We start from the raw sequence: 20,591 nt of genomic DNA, 5'->3' as shown, positions 1-20,591 counted from the left end.
GCTATTGGAGGATAGAGACTATATCTTGCTCATCTTTGTAGCTCCAGCACCTAGCACAGCGACTGAAACACAGTATATGCTCAGAAAATATTGAGTGAGGGAATAAATCAATGGAAGGATCAATACAGAAGGTGAATGCTTTGCAGAGAAACCCAAATCATTTCTCTTTTTAAAAACTGGTACTGGTACAACCTCAAACTAGAGGTGAGAAACCAAGATGAAAAAATCAGATGACTCAGATGCAGGAAATGAATTTATGTCTGAGTACATGCAGCGAAATTATGACTGTGCAATGTGATATGTCTGGTAAGGTCAGCACTTCCTGTCTCGTGGGGAAAGAGAGACTGCCAGTTAAAGGAACGAATCTGGGATCATTCTCCTTGTGGTTTTATCTTAAAACTGAATTCCATTGCTCAGATTCTCATCCAGGTCTTGTCCTCTCACACCTTCCACTTGTGCCTCTGTGACTGTGGAAAATTTGTGGAACTTTGAAACACTCACCTGCATTCCTGAACGATTTTATTTGTCTCTAGTTGGTCACAGTCCCAAAAGTATCTTCTGATGAATGGTTACAACTATACTTGCGTAACCCTACAAACCCAGGCTTGTCTTTCAAAATAGTGTCAAAAACCTTTCAAATTCATGTCATGATACTACACCAAAAATCTCACCTTAGGACTTAATTGTTTTACTGTTTAAGAATTAGTTATCCTTAGGAGATCTTGGTTTGTAATAGAAGGATTCTTCAATCATTTCTATGCATAAGTAATCATATTAAGTGCTAAGGAAAGCAATATGGGCTAGCAATTAACATGGTTTCAGAAGTAAAGAAAGATATTTTCTCAGTATTTTAAAAGAGCAAAATAGTTTCAATAACTAGTATAAAATAAAGCCTCATTACTTTGTGGCAAATGTTTAATTCATTTATGTCACCTTGATTAAATGTTCTGTGAGATTTTATGGCAGTTATAAGCTGAGCTAGCATGTCTTAGGACTAGTGATATAGGCATTTCACAAATAATATTGATTTTTTAATTAAATGTTCATGATAAATACAGACAATTCATTTGAGCACTAATGTTTTTCATTGCATTATTATGAAAGAGTAGCAACCATCAATAGCCAGGAGAGCTTGCCTTCTGTAATTCATTGCCCTTGAGCACATCAGGCCATTAGTAAGTACCATGAAGGCAGGGAGCATGTCCCTTTCATCTACTGTAGTGGACCAGGGGCACAGGATGGTGCCTAGCACTTAACAGGAATCCAGTAAATATGTGTTGAATGAATGAATGAATGAAGTATGTGTTGGTTCATCCCTGACACCAGCCACATATTAAACCTATTTCTATACAGAAAGACAAGTCTCAAATAATAGTTATTAGAGCTGTGACTTTCAGTTTCAGATCTGGAGAACCTTGGTGCTCTGTGGAGATGCTGAGGGATTCTGGACAGAGTAAATTACTTTCTGCCAAATCTTTACAAGGCCTGAGCATATTTGTCAGGATTCTTAGTTACAATGCAATATAGCTTAAGCACAACAAAACCAAAAAACATTTGCTCAGGTATACCAACAAAGCTAGAACAAATGAAGCCAAGGGCAAGATTCAGTGTTTGCCTTAGAAAAATTCATCACCTCCATCTCTCAGCATACTGGCTTCATACGTTCTCACTGCAGACTGGTTTCTTTTAGTGGGAAACATGGTTTGTGACAGCTGTTAACTTTATGTTTTAGAACTTTAGTCATGGATAAAGACCAACTTCAAGCTTTCTTTGGCTTTAAGTTTAAAATCTTGGAAAAGGAATTTTGTTTATAAAAGAGTTTGGCTATTGAAAAGTGTCTGAAAATTTTTGCTCTAAGCAATTAGTTCGTAATCCCACCACTCTTTCCTTAACTCTCCTGATTTCATCCCTAAGTGCTTTTCCTCAGCATCATTTTCCTCATTCTGAACTTGGATGTCCCTGCCTTGTCTTTCCCTCTTTATTAACTCTCCTCCTGGCATGTTTGGCTCTGAGATTTTCTGTTCCTTGGGCTTAATATGTGTTTGAGTCTTTCTGTCCTGTTTTGAGTGAAGACTCCCTGGCCAGGGAATCTCCTTCCAGCTTTCTATCTGGGAGGAACTGAGCCATATAATGTACTAATTTCAAAAGTACACACACCATAGCTGTTTTAAATCTTTCTGCTGCTTTTAAAAGGTTTTCACTTAAGGACAAAGGGCAGTTATTTTATATCCACTGTACTCCCAAGCAGCATGTAAATAGGGTAGAAGTTCTTAAAATAACTTCTTTTGTAAAGTGGGACACCTTCAGTCCTCAGACAACTAGAATTTTCTCTGAAAAAGTGCTCAGGAATGACCTTGATTAGTAAAGAGCTACATGCATATTGAAGCATGAGAATGAACAATACAGTGTTTACTGTCTATTTCTGGACAGTTAAAGTTCCTTTATCATGAGCAGAGCCTAGCCTGAGTCAAGGTTTGACGATGACATTATTTAACTATGACCAGGATATTTCATCTTCACTATTTCATTTAAACTTTTGCACTGAATTTAGAAAATGTGAGAAACTTGTTCTGGAAATACATTTTAAATCTTGAGAAAATAATTACTAATAAAGTCAGAGAGCAGAATGAATCTAAATAAATAGGGCAATAGTCCTACAGAGCATTCTACACTTATCTCTTTGGTCAAATTATTTTTAAATGAAAAAAACCAAAGTTTTACATTAATGAGCTCATGAAGATGTGATATGGATAAATGTTTTTGAAAGAGTAATGATCTTGGCCATAAGAGACTATGGTTGAATACTGGAGTTGATCTAGGATCAGCTCAATTAAGTGCATCATAATCTTCTCATGTTCTGCAGTTGATTAGTGCACAGTCCATCATACATAAACTTTCTTCTTTGTCTTTTATTTTCGGTTAGTTTGTTTCAGGTGATTCTTATTTAGAATAATTGAAACAAGTCCTGTCTATTTAAACTAAACTAAAATTCATTAAAAGGGCTATTTCATCTTTGTTTATATTACCTCAAGTTATAGAGAGAATGAAAATATATTATGTTCTAAGGAATTTTTGCCGCACTAGAGATCACCAACATATGCTAGGAGATTTAGAAGTTTTCTGTGAAAATTTAAATTTTTATGTTTTTAATTCAAACACAGTCTTTAAGGGAAGAAGATAAATATACAGTCTTAAGTCCATTCATAAAATTTGGTGCCTATCTTTGTGTTCATGGATATTTTTTTAAGCAAAATGTATTTTTATTTTTTTATTAATTTATTTTTATTTAAATTCAATTTGCCAACATATAGTATAACACTCAGTATTTGTCCCATCAAGTGCCCTCTTTAGTGTGTTCATGGATTTTTGATACATAAGTGCCAAGACCTAAGTTTCAGAGTCTACATTTTAATATATTGTTCAAATCAGGGTCTAAGAATCAAACCCTATGGACACATTTTCAAGTATTTGGGAGTACCCTTGTAATAACATTAAAAAGTAATATTTTATGATATTTTTGATGCCAGATGCTCTTCTAAGGAATTTTTGTATATTATCTGCAATAGTCCTCACAACTCTAAGAAGTACCACTGTTATCCTCTTTTTACAGATGGGAAAACTGAGGCATAAAAGAATTAAGGAATTTGCCAAAGGCCTCAGAGTTCATTTTGAACCTAATATTCTAGCTCTGGAGCTCACACTCTTTTTTTTTTTTTTTTTTTTTAAGATTTTATTTATTTATTCATGATAGTCACACAGAGAGAGACAAGAGAGGCAGAGACACAGGCAGAGGGAGAAGCAGGCTCCATGCAGGGAGCCTGACGTGGAATTCGATCCCGGGAATCCAGGATGGCACCCCGGGCCAAAGGCAGGCGCCAAACCGCTGCGCCACCCAGGGATCCCTGGAGCTCACACTCTTGAATAGTATGATATTTTCCTTCTCTGGAAGGAAAAATGGATATTTTCTCTTTTTTTGTCCTTGGTTACCCATCTTTCTAATCACTAAAAGATAATTACTTTCATTAATTTAAGGATTATAAACTTTAATTTCTTAGAATAAAGTGACTTCAGAAAATGTCGACTCATTCCTATTTTTTTTTAAGATTTCATTCATTTATTTATTTGAGTTAGAGCAAGTGATGGGAGGAGCAGTTAGAAATGGACAAGTAGACTCTGTTGAGTGCAGAGCCTAAAGTGGGGCTCAGTCTCACAACCCTGAGATCATAACCTGATCCAAAATCAAGAGTCAGATGCTAAACCAAGTCATGCAGATGCTCCACTGACTGGTTCCTATTTTAAGAGTGTCACTGTTTATAGGATAAATTCATTTGTATATCAGATATTTTTAGAGTTGTCAATAACAAACTGTCAAATTGTAGTAAGAATAAAGTAGAGAATTTCTGTTGAGGTACATTACCTATTTAGGAAGACAGCAATGTTTCCTCTACCCAATTTCTTCTTTTTTTTCTTCCCTTTCTGAATGATCAGTTCTGAAGCCATTAGAAGGGGCAGAACAAGACTGGTCTCCGTACTAGCAGAGGAAGGAACGTCAGTGGCTCAGGACATGGCATTGGAGCCCAGAACAGGGGAAGAGAGGACTCATTCGGGAGGCCTGACCAGTGCTGATGTCAGAGACCAACCAAGATAAGGACTGCATTTATGTGCAAGGGCAGCCCATGAGGGTGTCAGAACTCAAGTGAAGCTGAGGGAGTACCTATGAATGGGGGTAATCCAGTGTAATGTGTTAGAGCTCAAGTGGGGTGAGTAGAGTGTGAATATATACATCACATGAAGTTTTGAAACTCAATCAGAGGGGAAGCCATGTCCATGCAGAGGGCTGCAGGACAGATGGGGAGTCAGAGTGAGGAAGAAATCTATTTAGAAGGTTCTAGTCTGCATTGGGATATTGGAGCTTATGTGGTAGTGGTAAGGTACTGCTGTGGATTGTTGGAACTCAAATGGATTGAAGAGAGAGTTGGTGTAGAGGAGGAATGCTGTCATCAGAGATGAGAGGTTGGTTATATATGGAGTGTTGATGGAATAAAAAAATACAAAGCATAACAGGGGCTGGGTTTCTTACTATTAGAATGAGTTACAAATGTAGAAAGGGAGAAAATGAGAATGAATTTCATGCTGTTGTATTACAGTTGGACATATCAGTGTGCATGGTATAGTCTCTTTATCTATCTATCTATCTATCTATCTGATTTTTAAAAAAGATTTTATTTATTTATTCATGAGATACACACAGAGAGAGGCAAAGACATAGGCAGAGGGAGAAGCAGGCTCCCTGCAGGGTGCCTGATGCAGGACTTGATCCCAACACCCTGAGATCACAGCCTGAGCCAAAGGCATATGCTCAATCGCTGAGCTACCCAGGTGCCACTATCTACCTAATTTTTAAGAAGAAATAGAGATAGAAGTAAATATAGAGGGTTGTGTATATGTGTGTGTGTGTATTTCTAGCTTTGCTCATAGGGAGGATCAGGGAGGAGTGACATCCCAATAGTCATGAGTACATCTAATGTCCAGATTTTTTTTTTAATGTCCAGATTTTGACTTCTAAATACCATCCTCCAAAAAACCAGAGCTCCTTGGAAAAAATAGCTGATTCCAGGACTGTGACAAGTAAAGCACAAGATGACACTGGAAAATATGTTATTCCAGAAGACAAGGAAGTACTCAAAGGATTATTTCAAAAGGACACAGAACTTAACCTATATGTATTCTTACATACTTTTTTGTTCCCTGCAAGGATACTCAGTTATAACAATGGATTTGAGTTGATTACCAGAGATAGATTAGCAAAAACTAGAATGGGAGTGGGGCAGACTTTTAGAGCTAAGGATGAACGTAAACTAAAAGTAAATGAAGGTGAATGCATAGTGACCAGTCCTGAGAACATGAGGGAAAATAGAATATGTGGGAAGGAATCTGAGAAGGATGGGGTTGGGGGAGTCCCTGAAGAAGAAATGGACACCTGGTGACTTTAGGGACCTAGGTTGACTTTTTATCAAGAATTGTGTAATAGAAAGAGGTAGAAGAAACTGTCCTTGGGTTTGGAGCTTATGGTAAAATGCTAGTTCTAAACATGGAATTTGGAGTATTTGTCTTTGGGTTGAGAGAGCAAGGGGAAAAATTGTTTCAATCTGAATTTATGGTGATATCTGGATGCCCCAGTTAAAAGCGTGTCTCCTAATTTGAGAGTAAAATTCTGAGAGGCTGGAGCTGATGAAAGCTTATGAAAAAAAATTAATCTGCACTGTAATCACATTGTATATGGCTAATTTGCTTTCAGGTTTAGGGAAGCAGTGATGTGTACTACAGTAGGTCTTAACCTGGGCTAATCATTGACATTTCTTAGAGAGCTTTAAAATGAATGAATGAAAGAATGAAGCCTAAGAAATCGCCAGGAATCACTGGACTGGTAAAAAGAAGTCAGTGGCTTTAAAACCTATTTTAACCATTTCCTAAAAGCATGTCCTTGAACAACTTATTTAACCTCTCTGAGCCTCAGTTTTCTAACCTGTAAAATGGGACTGATAGCAGCTATTTTATAGTGTATAAAGTATTATAGATGCTCTCTCAATAAGTGGTAAATTCTGTTCCCCTTTTACCTCAATTCATACGTATTTCTTACTCCTGGATGCCTCTCATTATAGCTAAAACCAAATAAAAATGAGTATAATTTTTATTTCTGAGTATATAGAATCTAAGCTGAGAGTATAATTTAACCCATTTAGCATAAAGGGAGCTTAGGAATAAGAGGCAAGGCCACACTTTTTGCAATTTAAGGACTTGGGTAAGGCAGCAGTACAGAAAAGCAAGGGAGAGAGGTGCCTGGGTGGTTCAGTGGTTGAACATCTGCCTTTGGCTCCTTTAGTGATCCCAGGCTCCTCCCTGCGGAGCCTGCTTCTCCCTCTGCTGTGTCTCTGCCTCTCTCTGTGTCTCTTATGAATAAGTAAATGAAATCTTTAAAAAGAAAAGAAAAAAGCAGAGGAGACAATGCAGAGTCTTCCTCTTCAGGATGCCCTTGTTGCTTTGGCAAAGAGGCATACCAGAGAGATGTTGTCAAGGAATGTTTTCTCCCTTTTCAGGTGACCCTGTCTTGCCAAAGGGCAACCCCACACTCTAGGAAACATGCTGGGGCTCCCTAAGGAGCTGCCAGAAATCTTGTTTGACCTACAGCAACGTGAGGAAGCTAATACCTATCTTTCCATGCAATAGGTGTTTAACTATAACACAGCTCATATGACTCCGGGTTTTGGCTCTGGGTTGTAGGATCGAGCCCCAAGATGGTGTTACACTCAGTGGGGAGTCTACTTGTTTCTCTTCCTCTGCTCCTCCCCCACTCATGCTCTTTTTCTCAAATAAATGAATAAAATCCTTTAAAAAATTGGATTTTCCGGGGATCCCTGGGTGGCGCAGCGGTTTAGCGCCTGCCTTTGGCCCAGGGCGCGATCCTGGAGACCCGGGATCGAATCCCACATCGGGCTCCCGGTGCATGGAGCCTGCTTCTCCCTCAGCCTGTGTCTCTGCCTCTCTCTCTCTCTCTCTCTCTCTGTGTGACTATCATAAATAAATAAAAATTTAAAAAAAAAATTGGATTTTCCTAATGAATAAAATTGAATCCTTTTAATATGTTTATTGGCCATTTGGAGATTTTTTTTTTTTTTTTTTTTTTTTTTTTGTGGAGTGTTTATTCAGGTGTTCTGCCCTAGTTTCTATTGGGTTCCCTGACTTTTCCTTATTAATTTGTGGGCATTTAAATACATCTAAATTCTGGATACAAGTCTTTTGTTGAATATGTGTATTACAAATATATTTTCCCATTCTTCATTGCCTTTTTACTCCCTTAATGGTGTATTTGGATGAACAGAAGTTCTTAATTTTAGTATTTCCCAACTTACTACATTTTCCATTTATGATTAGCTTTTTTTGGTGAATTGTTTAAGAAATCTTTGCCAACTCCAAGGTCATGAATACGTTCTCCTATGTAATCTTCTAAAAGTTTCATTTTTTAAATCTTTCACATTTAGATCTTTAATACATCTGGAATTGATTTTTGTGAATGTTAGGAAGTAGGGGGTCAAGATTCATTTTTTCCATATGGACATCCAGCTATCTCCGAACCATTTATTGAAGACTGTTTTTTGCAAACTGCAGTGTTACTCAGTGTAACTTATAAATCAGGTGACCATTTATGCATGGATCTGTTTCTTGCCCCTCTGTACTATTCATTGGCCTAGTTGTCCATCCTTGTGCCAATAACACATTGTCTTAATTACTACAGTTTCATAATGGATCATGATATATAATACTATAAATCCTCCAGCTTTGTTCTCTTCTTCAAGATTTCCTTGGCTATCCTTTGTCCTTTGCATTTCTATTTTTTTTTTATTTTTTTTTTTTTTATGATAGTCACAGAGAGAGAGAGAGAGAGAGGCAGAGACACAGGCAGAGGGAGAAGCAGGCTCCATGCACCGGGAGCCCGACGTGGGATTCGATCCCGAGGCTCCAGGATCGCGCCCTGGGCCAAAGACAGGCGCCAAACCGCTGCGCCACCCAGGGATCCCTCCTTTGCATTTCTAAACACATTTTAAATCAGCTTGCCAATTTTTACCAAAAAATCTCCTAGGATTTTTTTTTTTTTTTACTGGAATTCAATTTGCCAACATATAGCATATCACCCAGTGCTCATCCCGTCAAGTGCCCCCCTCAGTGCCCGTCACCCAACCCCCCGCCCACCTCCGCACTTAGGATTTCAATTGAAGTATATAAATTAATTTGGAGCAGTTGACATTTACAATATTAGGTCTTTTCTATCATTTAAGTCATTTGCTGAGAGAGTTCCATAATTTAAAAATAGTGTGCTGGAACTCATTCTTCTGTAGTCTCATTCCAAAGCCCAACACTGCTTTAGAGTTAAGGTGTATCTTAGTTTTGAGAATGTAGTGTTCTCATATCAATTAAATTTTAAACAAATCCATGTTGTTGGCAATGTTTTCTACAGGAGCAGGTTTTTAAAATCTCCCATTGCATGGATATTTCTTGCATCTCATGTCTTCAATTGCCACTGACAAGTAGTTAGTGGCTATTTTATGTATTATTGACCATTATATTTTGGACCTAATTATTCTGATGGTGTTTTTAAAGCCAAGTGGAAAATCCACGTGCAGCCAAATTCTTATGGTTTGTCCTTGTGTTACATGACAATTGGCCTCCCACCACCTTCCCCCTTACCCTCCTTTCACACCATCCCAGTCAGAAAGGACTGTTCTTTCACTTTTTTGTTAAAGGAGAGAAATTTATTTTTCTTTTAAGATATTTTTGAGATTTTCATAAGATATTATTGAGATTTTTCATACAAGGACTTCCAACTTTATTCAGAGATTATGGATCCCTGTGGAAGGAGTACATGAAATAGAAGATAGTGGAGGATTTCCTTCCCCTTTTTCTGGGTGAAGAATTAGATTGAAACAAAAATTGAGACAAGATTGACATCTCTCACTACAATTTCTGCATTCAGCCTATCTGCTCACATCAGATAGATTTTCCCTCTCCTTCAGAGTGCAGCTGCTCTTCCTGAATTAGTTGCCTCCTGCCAATGGAAATCCCACCACACCTGCCTTAGGGCCCAGCTTTGTGTTCGAAAATTACCTTCTCTACCTCCTCTGCAGTAAAACTTCTAGCCACTTCAGCATAACTGATCAAAACTGTGAGTTTGCCTTTATAGGGAGGAAGATGCCGTCTGTTTTTGGCCAAACTTAAGGGAACTAGAAAGTAGAAATAGGAAACGAGCACATTTTTTTCTCTCTTTGTTCTTTTTAATTTTCTTTTTCTTCACACTTTCTTTCCCTCTTCTAAACTTTATCTTAATTCCTTTAATCTTTTCCTTTAATTTCTTCACATCTTCACCTACAGATCTTTCTCTTACACACAAAAATAAATATTTCCTACTCGTTATATTTCATTCATTCAAAATGTATTAGTGCTACTGTGTTCCAAGCACTGTCATTTAACAGAGTGCTATAGTCTTTATTGTTAAGAGTGGCTAATTGTTACTTTTTATTAAAAAATTTAAAAACCTGATTTATTTCTCCTCATATAGTTGATCCTTTGTGGAAAAACTATTTATTTTAGAGTATTGAACCCCACAGATACATTCTTCTGTGTTATTTTTGATGGTGAAATTAAGTTTCTGAAGATGTTTTTCTTTCCCCTTCCAGAACCACCTACACTGCAAATGAAACTCTATTGGAGTTTTCAAACAGAAAATTTTTCTAGCTGTGATTTTCTCATACTACTATTGAAAAGCAACCACAATAATATTTTCTAGTATTTTATCCTGTGCTGTATTGATGGGTTCTTTTCTAGAAGAATTTTTATTCTGCTTTATGTGGAAAAGCATCAAAACTTTCTGGGTGCTTCATATTTTCCCATTGTGTATCAATTGGGAATTTTGTTTGACTGAAAGTTACAGAAACTGCTTGTAGAAGCTTGAGGTTTATTTCTCTCATAACAAGCCCAGAAAGAAGTAGTCCACAGCTAGTATAGCAGATTCTTGATATCATCAGTGTGCTGAGCTCCCTTTGGCTTTCTTCTGTGCGATACTTAGTATATATCTTTCATCCTAATACTCACTACATAGTCACAGATGGCCTCTCCATGTCCAGTTTCACATCCACATTTCCAGGTAAGAAGAAATGAGGAAGAACAGGGAAAAAGGGCCAGTGCTCATATGAAAAAAACAAATCTTGTACTCAAATTCCCAGAAGACCTCTGCTTAGGTCACATTGGCTGGAACTGTGTCACATGGTCACTTTGAGTCTCAGGGATATCAAGGAAGGCCAGTCTTTTAATCCTGAAAAAAATTGGATTCTGCTAGGAAGGAAAAAAGGGAGAATAGATATTGACACCTAGTTATGTCTGCCATAGTTTTAAAATGAAGGTGATAGAATTTCCTCAGCAGTCATAGTGGGATAGTGAAAAGTTCGATTTAGTTGTTGAACTCTCTAACCTTGCTTGTGGCCTTGATGTTAATAGTTTTCCTTTAGTGAACAAAATTACAATCAAAAGAATGAACAGTGCATTTGTGACCATTAAGAAAAATTTTAAAATATTGTGTTTTGAATCATTTAGTTAAAGAAGATGTCAGAAGAAATTTCTTGTATAAGACACAACAAATTTGTATAAAAATTATTTGATTGGGGCACCTGGGTGGCTCAGTTGGTTAAGCATCCAACTCTTGGTTTCAGCTCAGGTCATGATCTCAGGGTCCTGAGATTAAGCCCTACCTCAGGCTCCATGCTGGACCTTCAGATTCTCTCTCTCCCTCTCCCTCTGCCCCTCCCTACCCCCTGCTCATGCATATTCACTCTCATTCTCGCTCTCAAAAAAAAAAAAAAAAGATTATATTCAAAACTAAAGATAAAGTTAACTGGGTATTTCAGGCCTCGCTTCACAGGGTTGTCACAACTTGGGAGGATAAAGGTCCTTTGGGAGTAGTCCAAGTTTAGGAGGTTCAGAAATGGGCGTGGTCGGGTTAGTAGGCTGTGGGGCTCTCACCAACAGAACCTACTGGATAATCCCTTATAAACTCAAATATAATTGTATTTATTCTACAATAGATAATATAATTATTTAGAAATAAGGCCTTTGGGAGGTAATGTTTGCTGTTTTTATTTACATAAGTATACATATATACATTCTCTTTGTAAAAAAGCCAAGATTTTATTACAGATAGAGTCTCCTTTAAAACTAACCTCCAGGGATCCCTGGGTGGTGCAGCGGTTTGGCGCCTGCCTTTGGCCCAGGGCGTGATCCTGGAGACCCGGGATCGAATCCCACATCAGGCTCCCGGTGCATGGAGCCTGCTTCTCCCTCTGCCTGTGCCTCTGCCTCTCTCTCTCTCTCTCTGTGACTATCATAAATAAATAAAAAATTAAAAAAAAAAAAAAAACTAACCTCCAGTTGCAGTATCCTCCCTAGTTCGATCTATTTGTATATCCTTTAAACTTTTGTTCTTTGTAGGATGCATGTATGGGGGAGTGTGTGTGTAATATGCATAACATTTTTTTGGTGTCTTTGCATGTTTATGTAACGGTATCATGGTGCAACTTGCTTTTTTCATTGAACAATATATATTGGAGATAAAGCCAGGTAATCTGTGTGTACTATGCAAGAAATGTCCTTCTTATCCTCAAACTCTTGAAGAGGTAAGATGATACAGATGTGTTATGTGCTGTGACTGGCAGCTGAATAGCTGGTCAAGGGGCACCTCCAACTGTAATTAACAGGAACTTACATTACTGTCAGTGCTGAAACTCACCAAGGTCAAGTGGGGGTGTTTCTCCTTTCTTACTTATTGGCATATGCCTCAGTGCACTGCCCATTTTGATTTGGAGTTTGTTTTTGATAATAATTTTCATCTCCTACAAGCAAGCCTAGATTTTAAAAATTGGGAAAGAGGAAGGGAAACTATAAGTTTGCCTCTAATAGTACCATGCCTAGGGCCTGGACATGACCTGTAATGCAATCACCTGGTGCTTTTTCAGCAAATATCTGTTGAATGTCTAGTATATAACACACACTATCTTAGGCACTCAAGAGAAATAGAGATAATCAGCTAAAGGACTTGCTTTTCTAGAGCATACATCCTAGTTGTAGATGTGAACAATAAGCAAATAAATGAACGAGTCCATAGCATAATGCTATGTAGTGAGAAGTGCTATGAAGGGAAATGATTAGGTTGAGGGATAAAGAGTGACTAGGGATTAAGGGGGCTACTAAAGATGAGATACTCAGGGCAGGTCTCTCTGCAGAGCCTGAATAAATCCATATTCCTTAGTCTGATCTGTTATAGATGTTCCACTAACACTAAACAAAGGAATAATTGCATCAGCAGGGATATACAAAAGTATAGTTGTAGCACAAGAAAGGATTCAAATAATCTGTACCTGGATTAAGAGAAACTCTAGTAAGACGCTTAAAACGAGACTGAAAAGTATGTAGGCATTAGCCAGAGAGGCAGGAGTTGAGAAAGGCATTCCAACCATAGGTAACAGCATATGCAAAGGTAGGGAGGTATGAAAGAGCACTGTCAATTTCCTATTGCTAAATAACAAATTACCACAAATTTCATGGCTTCAGCAACGTAAATTTATTATCTTATAATTTTGGAGGTCATAGATCCATAGTAGGTCTCATTGGGTTTAAATCAAGGTTCCAAAAAAATAAATAAAATAAAATAAAAATAAATAAATCAAGGTTCCAGCAGGGCTGCATGCCTTCTGGAGGTTCTACAGGAGAATCCATTTCCTTGCCCTTTCCAGCTTTTTGGAATTGCCTACATTCTTTGAGTCTGGCCCCTATCTTCAAAGCTAGCAGAATAGCATCTTCAAAACTATCTTCTCTCTGACCTCTGCTTTTACTCCCATCTCCTTCTCTATGACACTCCTGCCTTCTCTTTCCAGGACTCTTATGATTACATTGGGCCCACATGGGTAATTTCCATAGCTAAAGTTAGCCAATTAGCTACAACCTTAATTCTCTTTAGCCACATAACGTTTATTCACAGGTTCTGAGGATTAGAATGAGGACATCTTTGGTAGGCCGTTGTTCTGCCTACCATAGCAGATGTGCTGTGTGTATTCTGAGATCTGCAAATGGTTTAGGAATGCTGGAGTGTAACGCGCATGTGGGGTAATGGGTAATGGGTAAGGAAGGGGCTGGGCTAAAAGAGAAGAGCTAGATTTAAAAGGTCCTAGTGGGGATCTCTGAGTGGCTCAGTGGTTTAGCACCTGCCTTCAGCATGACCCTGGAGTCCTGGGATCAAGTCCCATATCAGACTCCCTGCATGGAGCCTGCTTCTACCTCTGCCTGTGTCTCTGCCTCTCTCTCTGTCTCTCTTATGAATAAATAAATAAAATCTTTAAAAAAATAAAAGGTCCTGGTATGCAGAGTTTGAACCTCATCCTGGAAGGCCATGAGAAAACATTTGGGGGATTAGAAATATTTGGGTTTTTGAGACATCGCTCATTCAGGCACTTGCGTGATGGCAGCCAGGGCCAAAGAACAGATAAAATGCTACTGCAAAAATCTAAACAAAAGATTTGGAGGGGCTGAATTTCATGATGCTCTTCTACTGATGGAGAAGTTAGAAGTTAAAGGGACCAGGAGGAAGCAGACAAGCCTCCAGGTGTATAGGATGAGGAACTGGATTCCCAGATGGTGTCAGAAGAAGGTTGACAAAGTGTCCAGTTTAAGCATGTCCAAAATATACACATGTACTTTCATGTGCATAGAAAATCTTTGAAAGAATATACAATAAAACATTGAAAATGACTGCCAGGGCTAAAAAATTTAGAGTATTAGGGTTAAAGTGGGGCTGGAAATTTTAATTTTTACCTTATATTTTTCTATACAGTTTCATATTATTTAACCAGTACTTTTATAATTGAAAGGATAGTTTAATATATTTATTCCACATATAGCATTAAAAAACGAACTTGTTAGGGATCCCTGGGTGGTGCAGCGGTTTGGCACCTGCCTTTGGCCCAGGGCGCGATCCTGGAGACCCGGGATCGAATCCCACATTGGGCTCCGGTGCATGGAGCCAGCTTCTCCCTCTGCCTCTCTCTCTCTCTGTGACTATCATAAATAAAAACAAAATAAAATTAAAAAAAAAAACAAAAAAAACGAACTTGTTAATATTTTAATGGTAACATTTTCAAATTCTACAAAATTCTACAAATGTATTTAGCATATCCTGTTTTTTAATAGAAGAGGAGAAATAAGTAAGTTCAATATTAGTGTGGAAAATTATATATACAAGTTCACATCTTAAAGGATTCTTGGTGTCATGAAATCCAGTTTCTTTTCTGACTCGTAAAATATGGAAACTGTGGCATCATTTCCCCTAATATATAGTGAAATAATTATTGCCTCTGCTTAGTATTTTTTTAAATGTATTTTTTTTCCTGTAAAAAATATTTTTTCTCTTTTTGTTTGAACAGAATTTCTAAATCAAAACCAACCATAATCCTACTATCCCCAAATTGCCACTGTTAAATATTTGGTCCACAGAATCAGAATTGATTTTCTTTATTTAAGTCTTGTTTCCTTTAGCAAACTTTTGTGTTTTTTTTTAGGGTATGAGTTCTACTCATTTCTTGTACAGTTTATTCCCAGATATTTTGTTTTTGTTTGTTCTGTTGTAGTTGCTCTTTTGAGTGAGAGCTTCCCCCATTATGTTTGAATTGGTTGTGAAATATTTATTATGTAACTGAACACTTTATTTTTGTTAAACTTTAATAGGTTTGCTTTGGTTCCATTAATTTTTCCAGGACAATATTTTTACCTTATGCCAACAACAATGTATAATTCTTCACAATGGAAGTAATAGGCACCATTCTACTTAGAATTAAAAAGAGAATACTGCATATTAGAAAAGTATTGCTTAAATCAGACTTTGTAGTATTTGAAGTCACATTTGAAAGGAGATCTTTCATATGAAAAAAGGTTATAATAAGATGTTACACCCAAGATATTTTTTCATATTGGTGTTGTTCTCACCAATATTGACCTAGCAAAACTCCTGACACTTCTGAAAACTTCCCTTCATAGGGTGATTGGCTAATGTACATGTCTACACAGTCAGGCAGTTTAGAGCTAACAAACCAGCTATGTGCTGTACAATTCTAAGCCTAAGTACAACTGACATTGTCTTCCTTGGTGTATTAAAAGAGATTTTCTTAGGAAAGAGAATAATACAAATTTTATCACTGTAAAAAGATTGCCTTGTTATATAAATGATCTCTTTGCTATTTTTTCTCATCTCTAGAGAAGTCCTTCTTGCTTAACTACCCCATAGAGACCAGTTGAGGTCATGTAGCTTTTTAAGTTTAGATTCTCTATCGAATCTGTAAAAATTAACTTTATATTAAAATCTTTATCCAATCCTCTAGCTACTGCAAAGTTATCGTTACATTATATATCAAAACAGTCTTCCTAAACCATAAGAAACTTCTCATAAAAATATATTATTTTAAAATATTTTCAGTAATTGAGTAGATCTAAAAGGTCTAACATTTTGATAATACTCATAAGCGATTTCTAAAATGTCACATAATGTGAACATGGAATAATTTTTAGAACTGAGTGCTTTAAAATTATTTAACATGGAAAATTCTGTTCAAATAGCCATTACTCAGCCAAAAGCGTTTTAACTCTAGGCTGAAGTAGCCACTTTGAAGTTCACTAGTAAGCATAAAATTGAAATGGCCTAGATGACATATGCTTGTTTGGGAATCAGGGATTGTTTGTTTTAGTACAGTTTCATAATATCTTATCAGAAGGCTGTGGTGCCAGATGTAGTTTTGATTTTTCAGATTTTTTTTAAAAATGTGATATAGAGCATATGCCCTACATTACTTAAAACTGATGATATCTGGGTAGCACCCCAAAATTAAACACATTAACATTTTTGGACAAATGTATGAATGTCCACATTAAATAAAATGAACTTTGATTTGGGTCAAATTTGCTGCCAAATGATTTCAGCTCAGATTGGATTTGGCCACTATATTGCTTATGATATACATCTTCATTTTCAGAGATTTTTGTATTATTAATATGAGATTTTGGACTTGAAGTTTTCTGTGATCTTGGTCATTTTTCTGGGCTGCAATCATCTTATATGTTAAAATGAGAAGTTAGACTAAATTATATGTGAACTTTTCAGATTCTAAATCTAATGCCTATCTAATTCTCTGATATTAGAAAACTACAATTGTCAATTTTATACTATTTCAGTTTAACAATTATTTAGTTCAGGGATCCTCAACATCCCTGAAAGATAAGTGTAACTATTTATGACTTATATATAAATATTAAAAAATTTAGGTCAAGAAGTGTTTTTGCTTGGTCTTCTATAGAGTTGCAACCAAACTAGATTTCAAGTTCATGAAGACAGAGTAGTTTTTGTTTGCAATTTTGATTTCCAGAATGTATTCTATTATAAGTTTCTTATTTGAATCATGTAGAAATAGTGAGAAATGTTGTGTGGACGTCCTGACTTTCCTCAGAAAATCTGAAAATCTAAGCAATGTTAGACCAAGGTAACCTAAAGGAAGTCTGCAAAACCCCACTTTGTTTCAGGGCCTCAGTCTTGCAAACTAAATTCCCCCAAAATGAATCCTAAATCTGAGGAAAACCTAAAGGTAATCAATGAGGGAACTGACAAGGTCTCTCCAAGATGGAGACAGCAAGCTCAGACAAATTCCAGGTGGGAATGGAGATGAGAACTAGAGGTAAGACTCAGTCGGCCAGAACTCATGAACTGGCTGCTGAATGTAGCAACCATTTGTTTTAGATACTTGCTTTATTTGTGGAATATCTTTATTAATAAAAAGAAAAAAAATGTATTTGATTATCTGTGGGCATGAAATGCTCTTTAATTTTTCATTTCATCTCATTTCTGCATTCCCTGTGGTTGTGTACCTTGTAACTCTTTCATTGACCTGATGACCTTCTAAGGCATGTAAATTTGCCATTTCTGTCTGTAGACTACAAAATTAAGTCAGACTTTTGAAAAGTGAAAATTTATTGTTGGGAGAGGGAAGCTGTAGTACAGACTAAGGAATTGGTATTGCAGCCCTTCTCGAGGCTAGAACACATCAAGCTATCTTCAGCTACCTTTTACCCATTTTATCAAATAATATTTATTGAACATTTACTACTTGTGCTAGGCACTGGGAATGCAATCAGAAGTAAGACACACATAGGCCACCAATCTGTGGAGGAAGACAGACTTTGAGTCAGTAACATGCAGATGTGAAGACAGATATAAATTATCATGGGAGGGAAGGAATGGGATGAGAGAGAGTTTCCAAAAGTCATGAACTTGTGCTTTCTCTTCCCTTTAAGAAGACTTAAGCTACTGCAAAAGTCACTAGACATGAGTAGTTCAACCTAGTGGATATGGAACAGAAATTTATGAAAAATGTTACAGTTACTTAAAGCACCACTTGACCAATCTGTTGCCCTGGAGGCACCCTAAAAATATGTTAATTTAGTTTGGTGCTACTGCAGGTTGGGTTCTCAGGAAGGAGATACTGAGATAGAGCTTGGGGTGGAAATTCATTAGAGATCCATACCCATGAAAGGAAGAAGGAAGAAGCAGGATTGAGCAGATGAAAAAGTCAGTTTCAATGCAGGTCCAACAAAGTCTGGATCAACCCCGCAGGGAGCTTTGGATGAAATATTGTCCATCAGAATGACCCACATTGGGCCCAAACTGGTAGGACTTATAGTCCCTCCTTGCTTAGTCATTGGGTATAGGCTGCCCCTTAGGACAAGTCTACTCTCTGAAACTGAGTCCAGCTCTGAAAGAAGTGGCAGCTGTGTGTTGAGTGCTTTCTAGAAGTCAGCCACAAAGGCTGATTGGTTTAATGGTAGTAGTGAGTTACTTGACTTTATTCTTTAATTTATGTAGTTTTTTTCCTCCTAGGAACTCAAGATAAAACTTACACAATTTTTAAATCACAAAATATTTATCAGTCACTGATACAATCCAAGAAAAGGAGATTAAAATTTCAGAGGTTGGAAGGAGACACCAAGAACAGGAAAAGCATTGAGGGAAAAAACTAATGGAAGGAAGCTTCTAAAACTCAGAGAAGCAAATTTTAGTAGATACAAAGAGTTATGGCACTCAGTCCTGAGCTTTGTTTTAAAAAAACACAATGACTAACACATCTTTAAAAACATTTGGAAAATAACAGTGTGAAATTTTAGCTGTCTTTTTTTTTTTTTTTTTTTGACAGATATGGAGGACTTGAATAAAAGAGACCAACCATTCATGGCAGTTCAGAAAAACGATATTTTAGGTATTTTTCCTACTTCCAAATGTGTTCTATGACTTATTGTGGATTATGCATGATGTAAAGTTGGAATGTTGATTTTCAAAATTTTATTGGAAAGCTCATTGTTTGGTCATACTGAAGATGTCTCCAGTTGCCCTACAATGCATGCTTTAATCTTCTTCAATAGTGGTCAAGGTAACCATACTTTCCTTTACTGTGCTTGTCCTCAATCATTTGGAGTCTACTTTTTTTTTTTTAATTTTTTTTTTTTTTTATGATAGTCACACACAGAGAGAGAGAGAGGCAGAGACACAGGCAGAGGGAGAAGCAGGCTCCATGCACCGGGAGCCCGATGTGGGATTCGATCCCGGGTCTCCAGGATCGCGCCCTGGGCCAAGGGCAGGCGCCAAACCGCTGCGCCACCCAGGGTTATGTGATCCATGATATACTTAGTCTCAATTACTTTATATGGTACAGAATAAGTATTCGTATAATTGGGGCAAATTTTTTTTTTTTTGCTTGAATTACTCAGATTATTATACTTAATCTACTTGGTCTTTGAGTACCTTCTACTTATGTTTTACTTGATCAGAACAGTGAATATCATACTAAACTAGGACATTTTATGTATTTGAATGGACAATGCTTACCTGATCATTTTATATCATTTTATTCTTATTTGACCTATTAAGTTTTTTAGCTCTGAGTTTCAACCTTTTTTCAAGTTTAATTGAAATATTTTCAATTTTTCTGTTAGAAATACAACTATGAGGCAGCCCAGGTGGCTCAGCGGTTTAGCGCCACCTTCAGCCCAGGGTGTGGTCCTGGAGACCCTGGATGGAGTCCCAGGTCAGGCTCCCTGCATGGAGCCTGCTTCTCTCTCTGCCTGTGTCTCTGCCTCTCTCTGTGTCTCTCATGAATAAATAAATAAAAATCTTAAAAAAAGAAATACAACTATGACTTAAAAATCTACTTAATATAATTTATAATAAGATGATACTTAAATATTCACGGTTGATGCCTAAAACTTTTTAAATAAAAAGAATGGTCACGCTTTCTATCTTGGCATTATAATTTTCTGAAATTCTCAATATACTTACTTAAATGGAAATATTCCCTTTATGTTCTGTTAGAAGTCATTTTATGCAAGGTATATAGAGGTAATTATTTTTAAAGTTTCTAGAGCTAGAGGTTCAAATATAATATGAATGTTGTAATATTATTTCTTGGTTTTGCTTAAAAATATTTAAAAATAAGACCTGCAGTCAAAATGTTGCCATAACTATATTTAGACTTCCAATAATATGATGCTATTTTTTGTCATTTTCTGTTTTTGATGAAAAACAGATAATCTGGTGTTCCGAATGAAAAATGGAATGAGAAGCATCAAGTATAAACCAGTAGACTATCAACAGTTGCATGCATTAACAGAAGCAAAAAAATTAGCATCTGCCTCTATAGAGCCTAAGGTTAGAAGTATGTATGTGTGTTTTCTAGTTTTGGAAAATTGTGTTTCCAGAAAGTAAAATGATGTTTACAATGTAAATGTGAAATTAAATGACATTCTAAATAGTTTTTAGAATCTTCCACTATTCACTATTATTAATAGTGAATAGCAGCTAATGTTTATTGAGTGCTATGGGACACTGTACTCTATAGTTTATATGCATTCCTCAGTTAATGGTCCTAACAATCCTGAGGTCTTTATTTTTAGAAAGATAGCTATTT

At 36.8% G+C, this 20,591-nt stretch overlaps 1 protein-coding gene across 10 annotated transcripts in view; it reads left to right on the top strand.

Moving 5' to 3' along the window:
* The window catches only part of CCDC148 (coiled-coil domain containing 148), a 279,432-nt gene that overhangs the window by 42,218 nt on the left and 216,623 nt on the right, over nt 1-20,591 (top strand). For 4 of the 10 annotated variants that reach the window (XR_005990690.1, XR_005990691.1, XM_041774267.1 and 1 more), the window contains exons 1-3: nt 17,210-17,312; nt 18,825-18,887; nt 20,211-20,332. The exons of 1 other annotated variant lie outside the window; for it this stretch is intronic. Coding sequence is in view for 5 of the 9 variants with exons in the window: in XM_041774267.1 (XP_041630201.1) it covers nt 17,258-17,312; nt 18,825-18,887; nt 20,211-20,332 (240 nt within the window). In the remaining 4 variants the exon portion in view is untranslated. Of the gene's footprint in view, nt 1-17,209; nt 17,313-18,824; nt 19,059-20,210; nt 20,340-20,591 lie in introns of those variants that run through there. 5 more of the 10 variants (XM_041774272.1, XM_041774268.1, XM_041774270.1 and 2 more) reach the window with 4 other exon arrangements.

Source organism: Vulpes lagopus, chromosome 11 (assembly GCF_018345385.1).
Source record: "Vulpes lagopus strain Blue_001 chromosome 11, ASM1834538v1, whole genome shotgun sequence".
NCBI lineage: Eukaryota > Metazoa > Chordata > Mammalia > Carnivora > Canidae > Vulpes > Vulpes lagopus.
The sequence above is the reverse complement of the archived record's forward strand: the minus strand, read 5'-3'. Positions and strand labels throughout refer to the sequence as shown.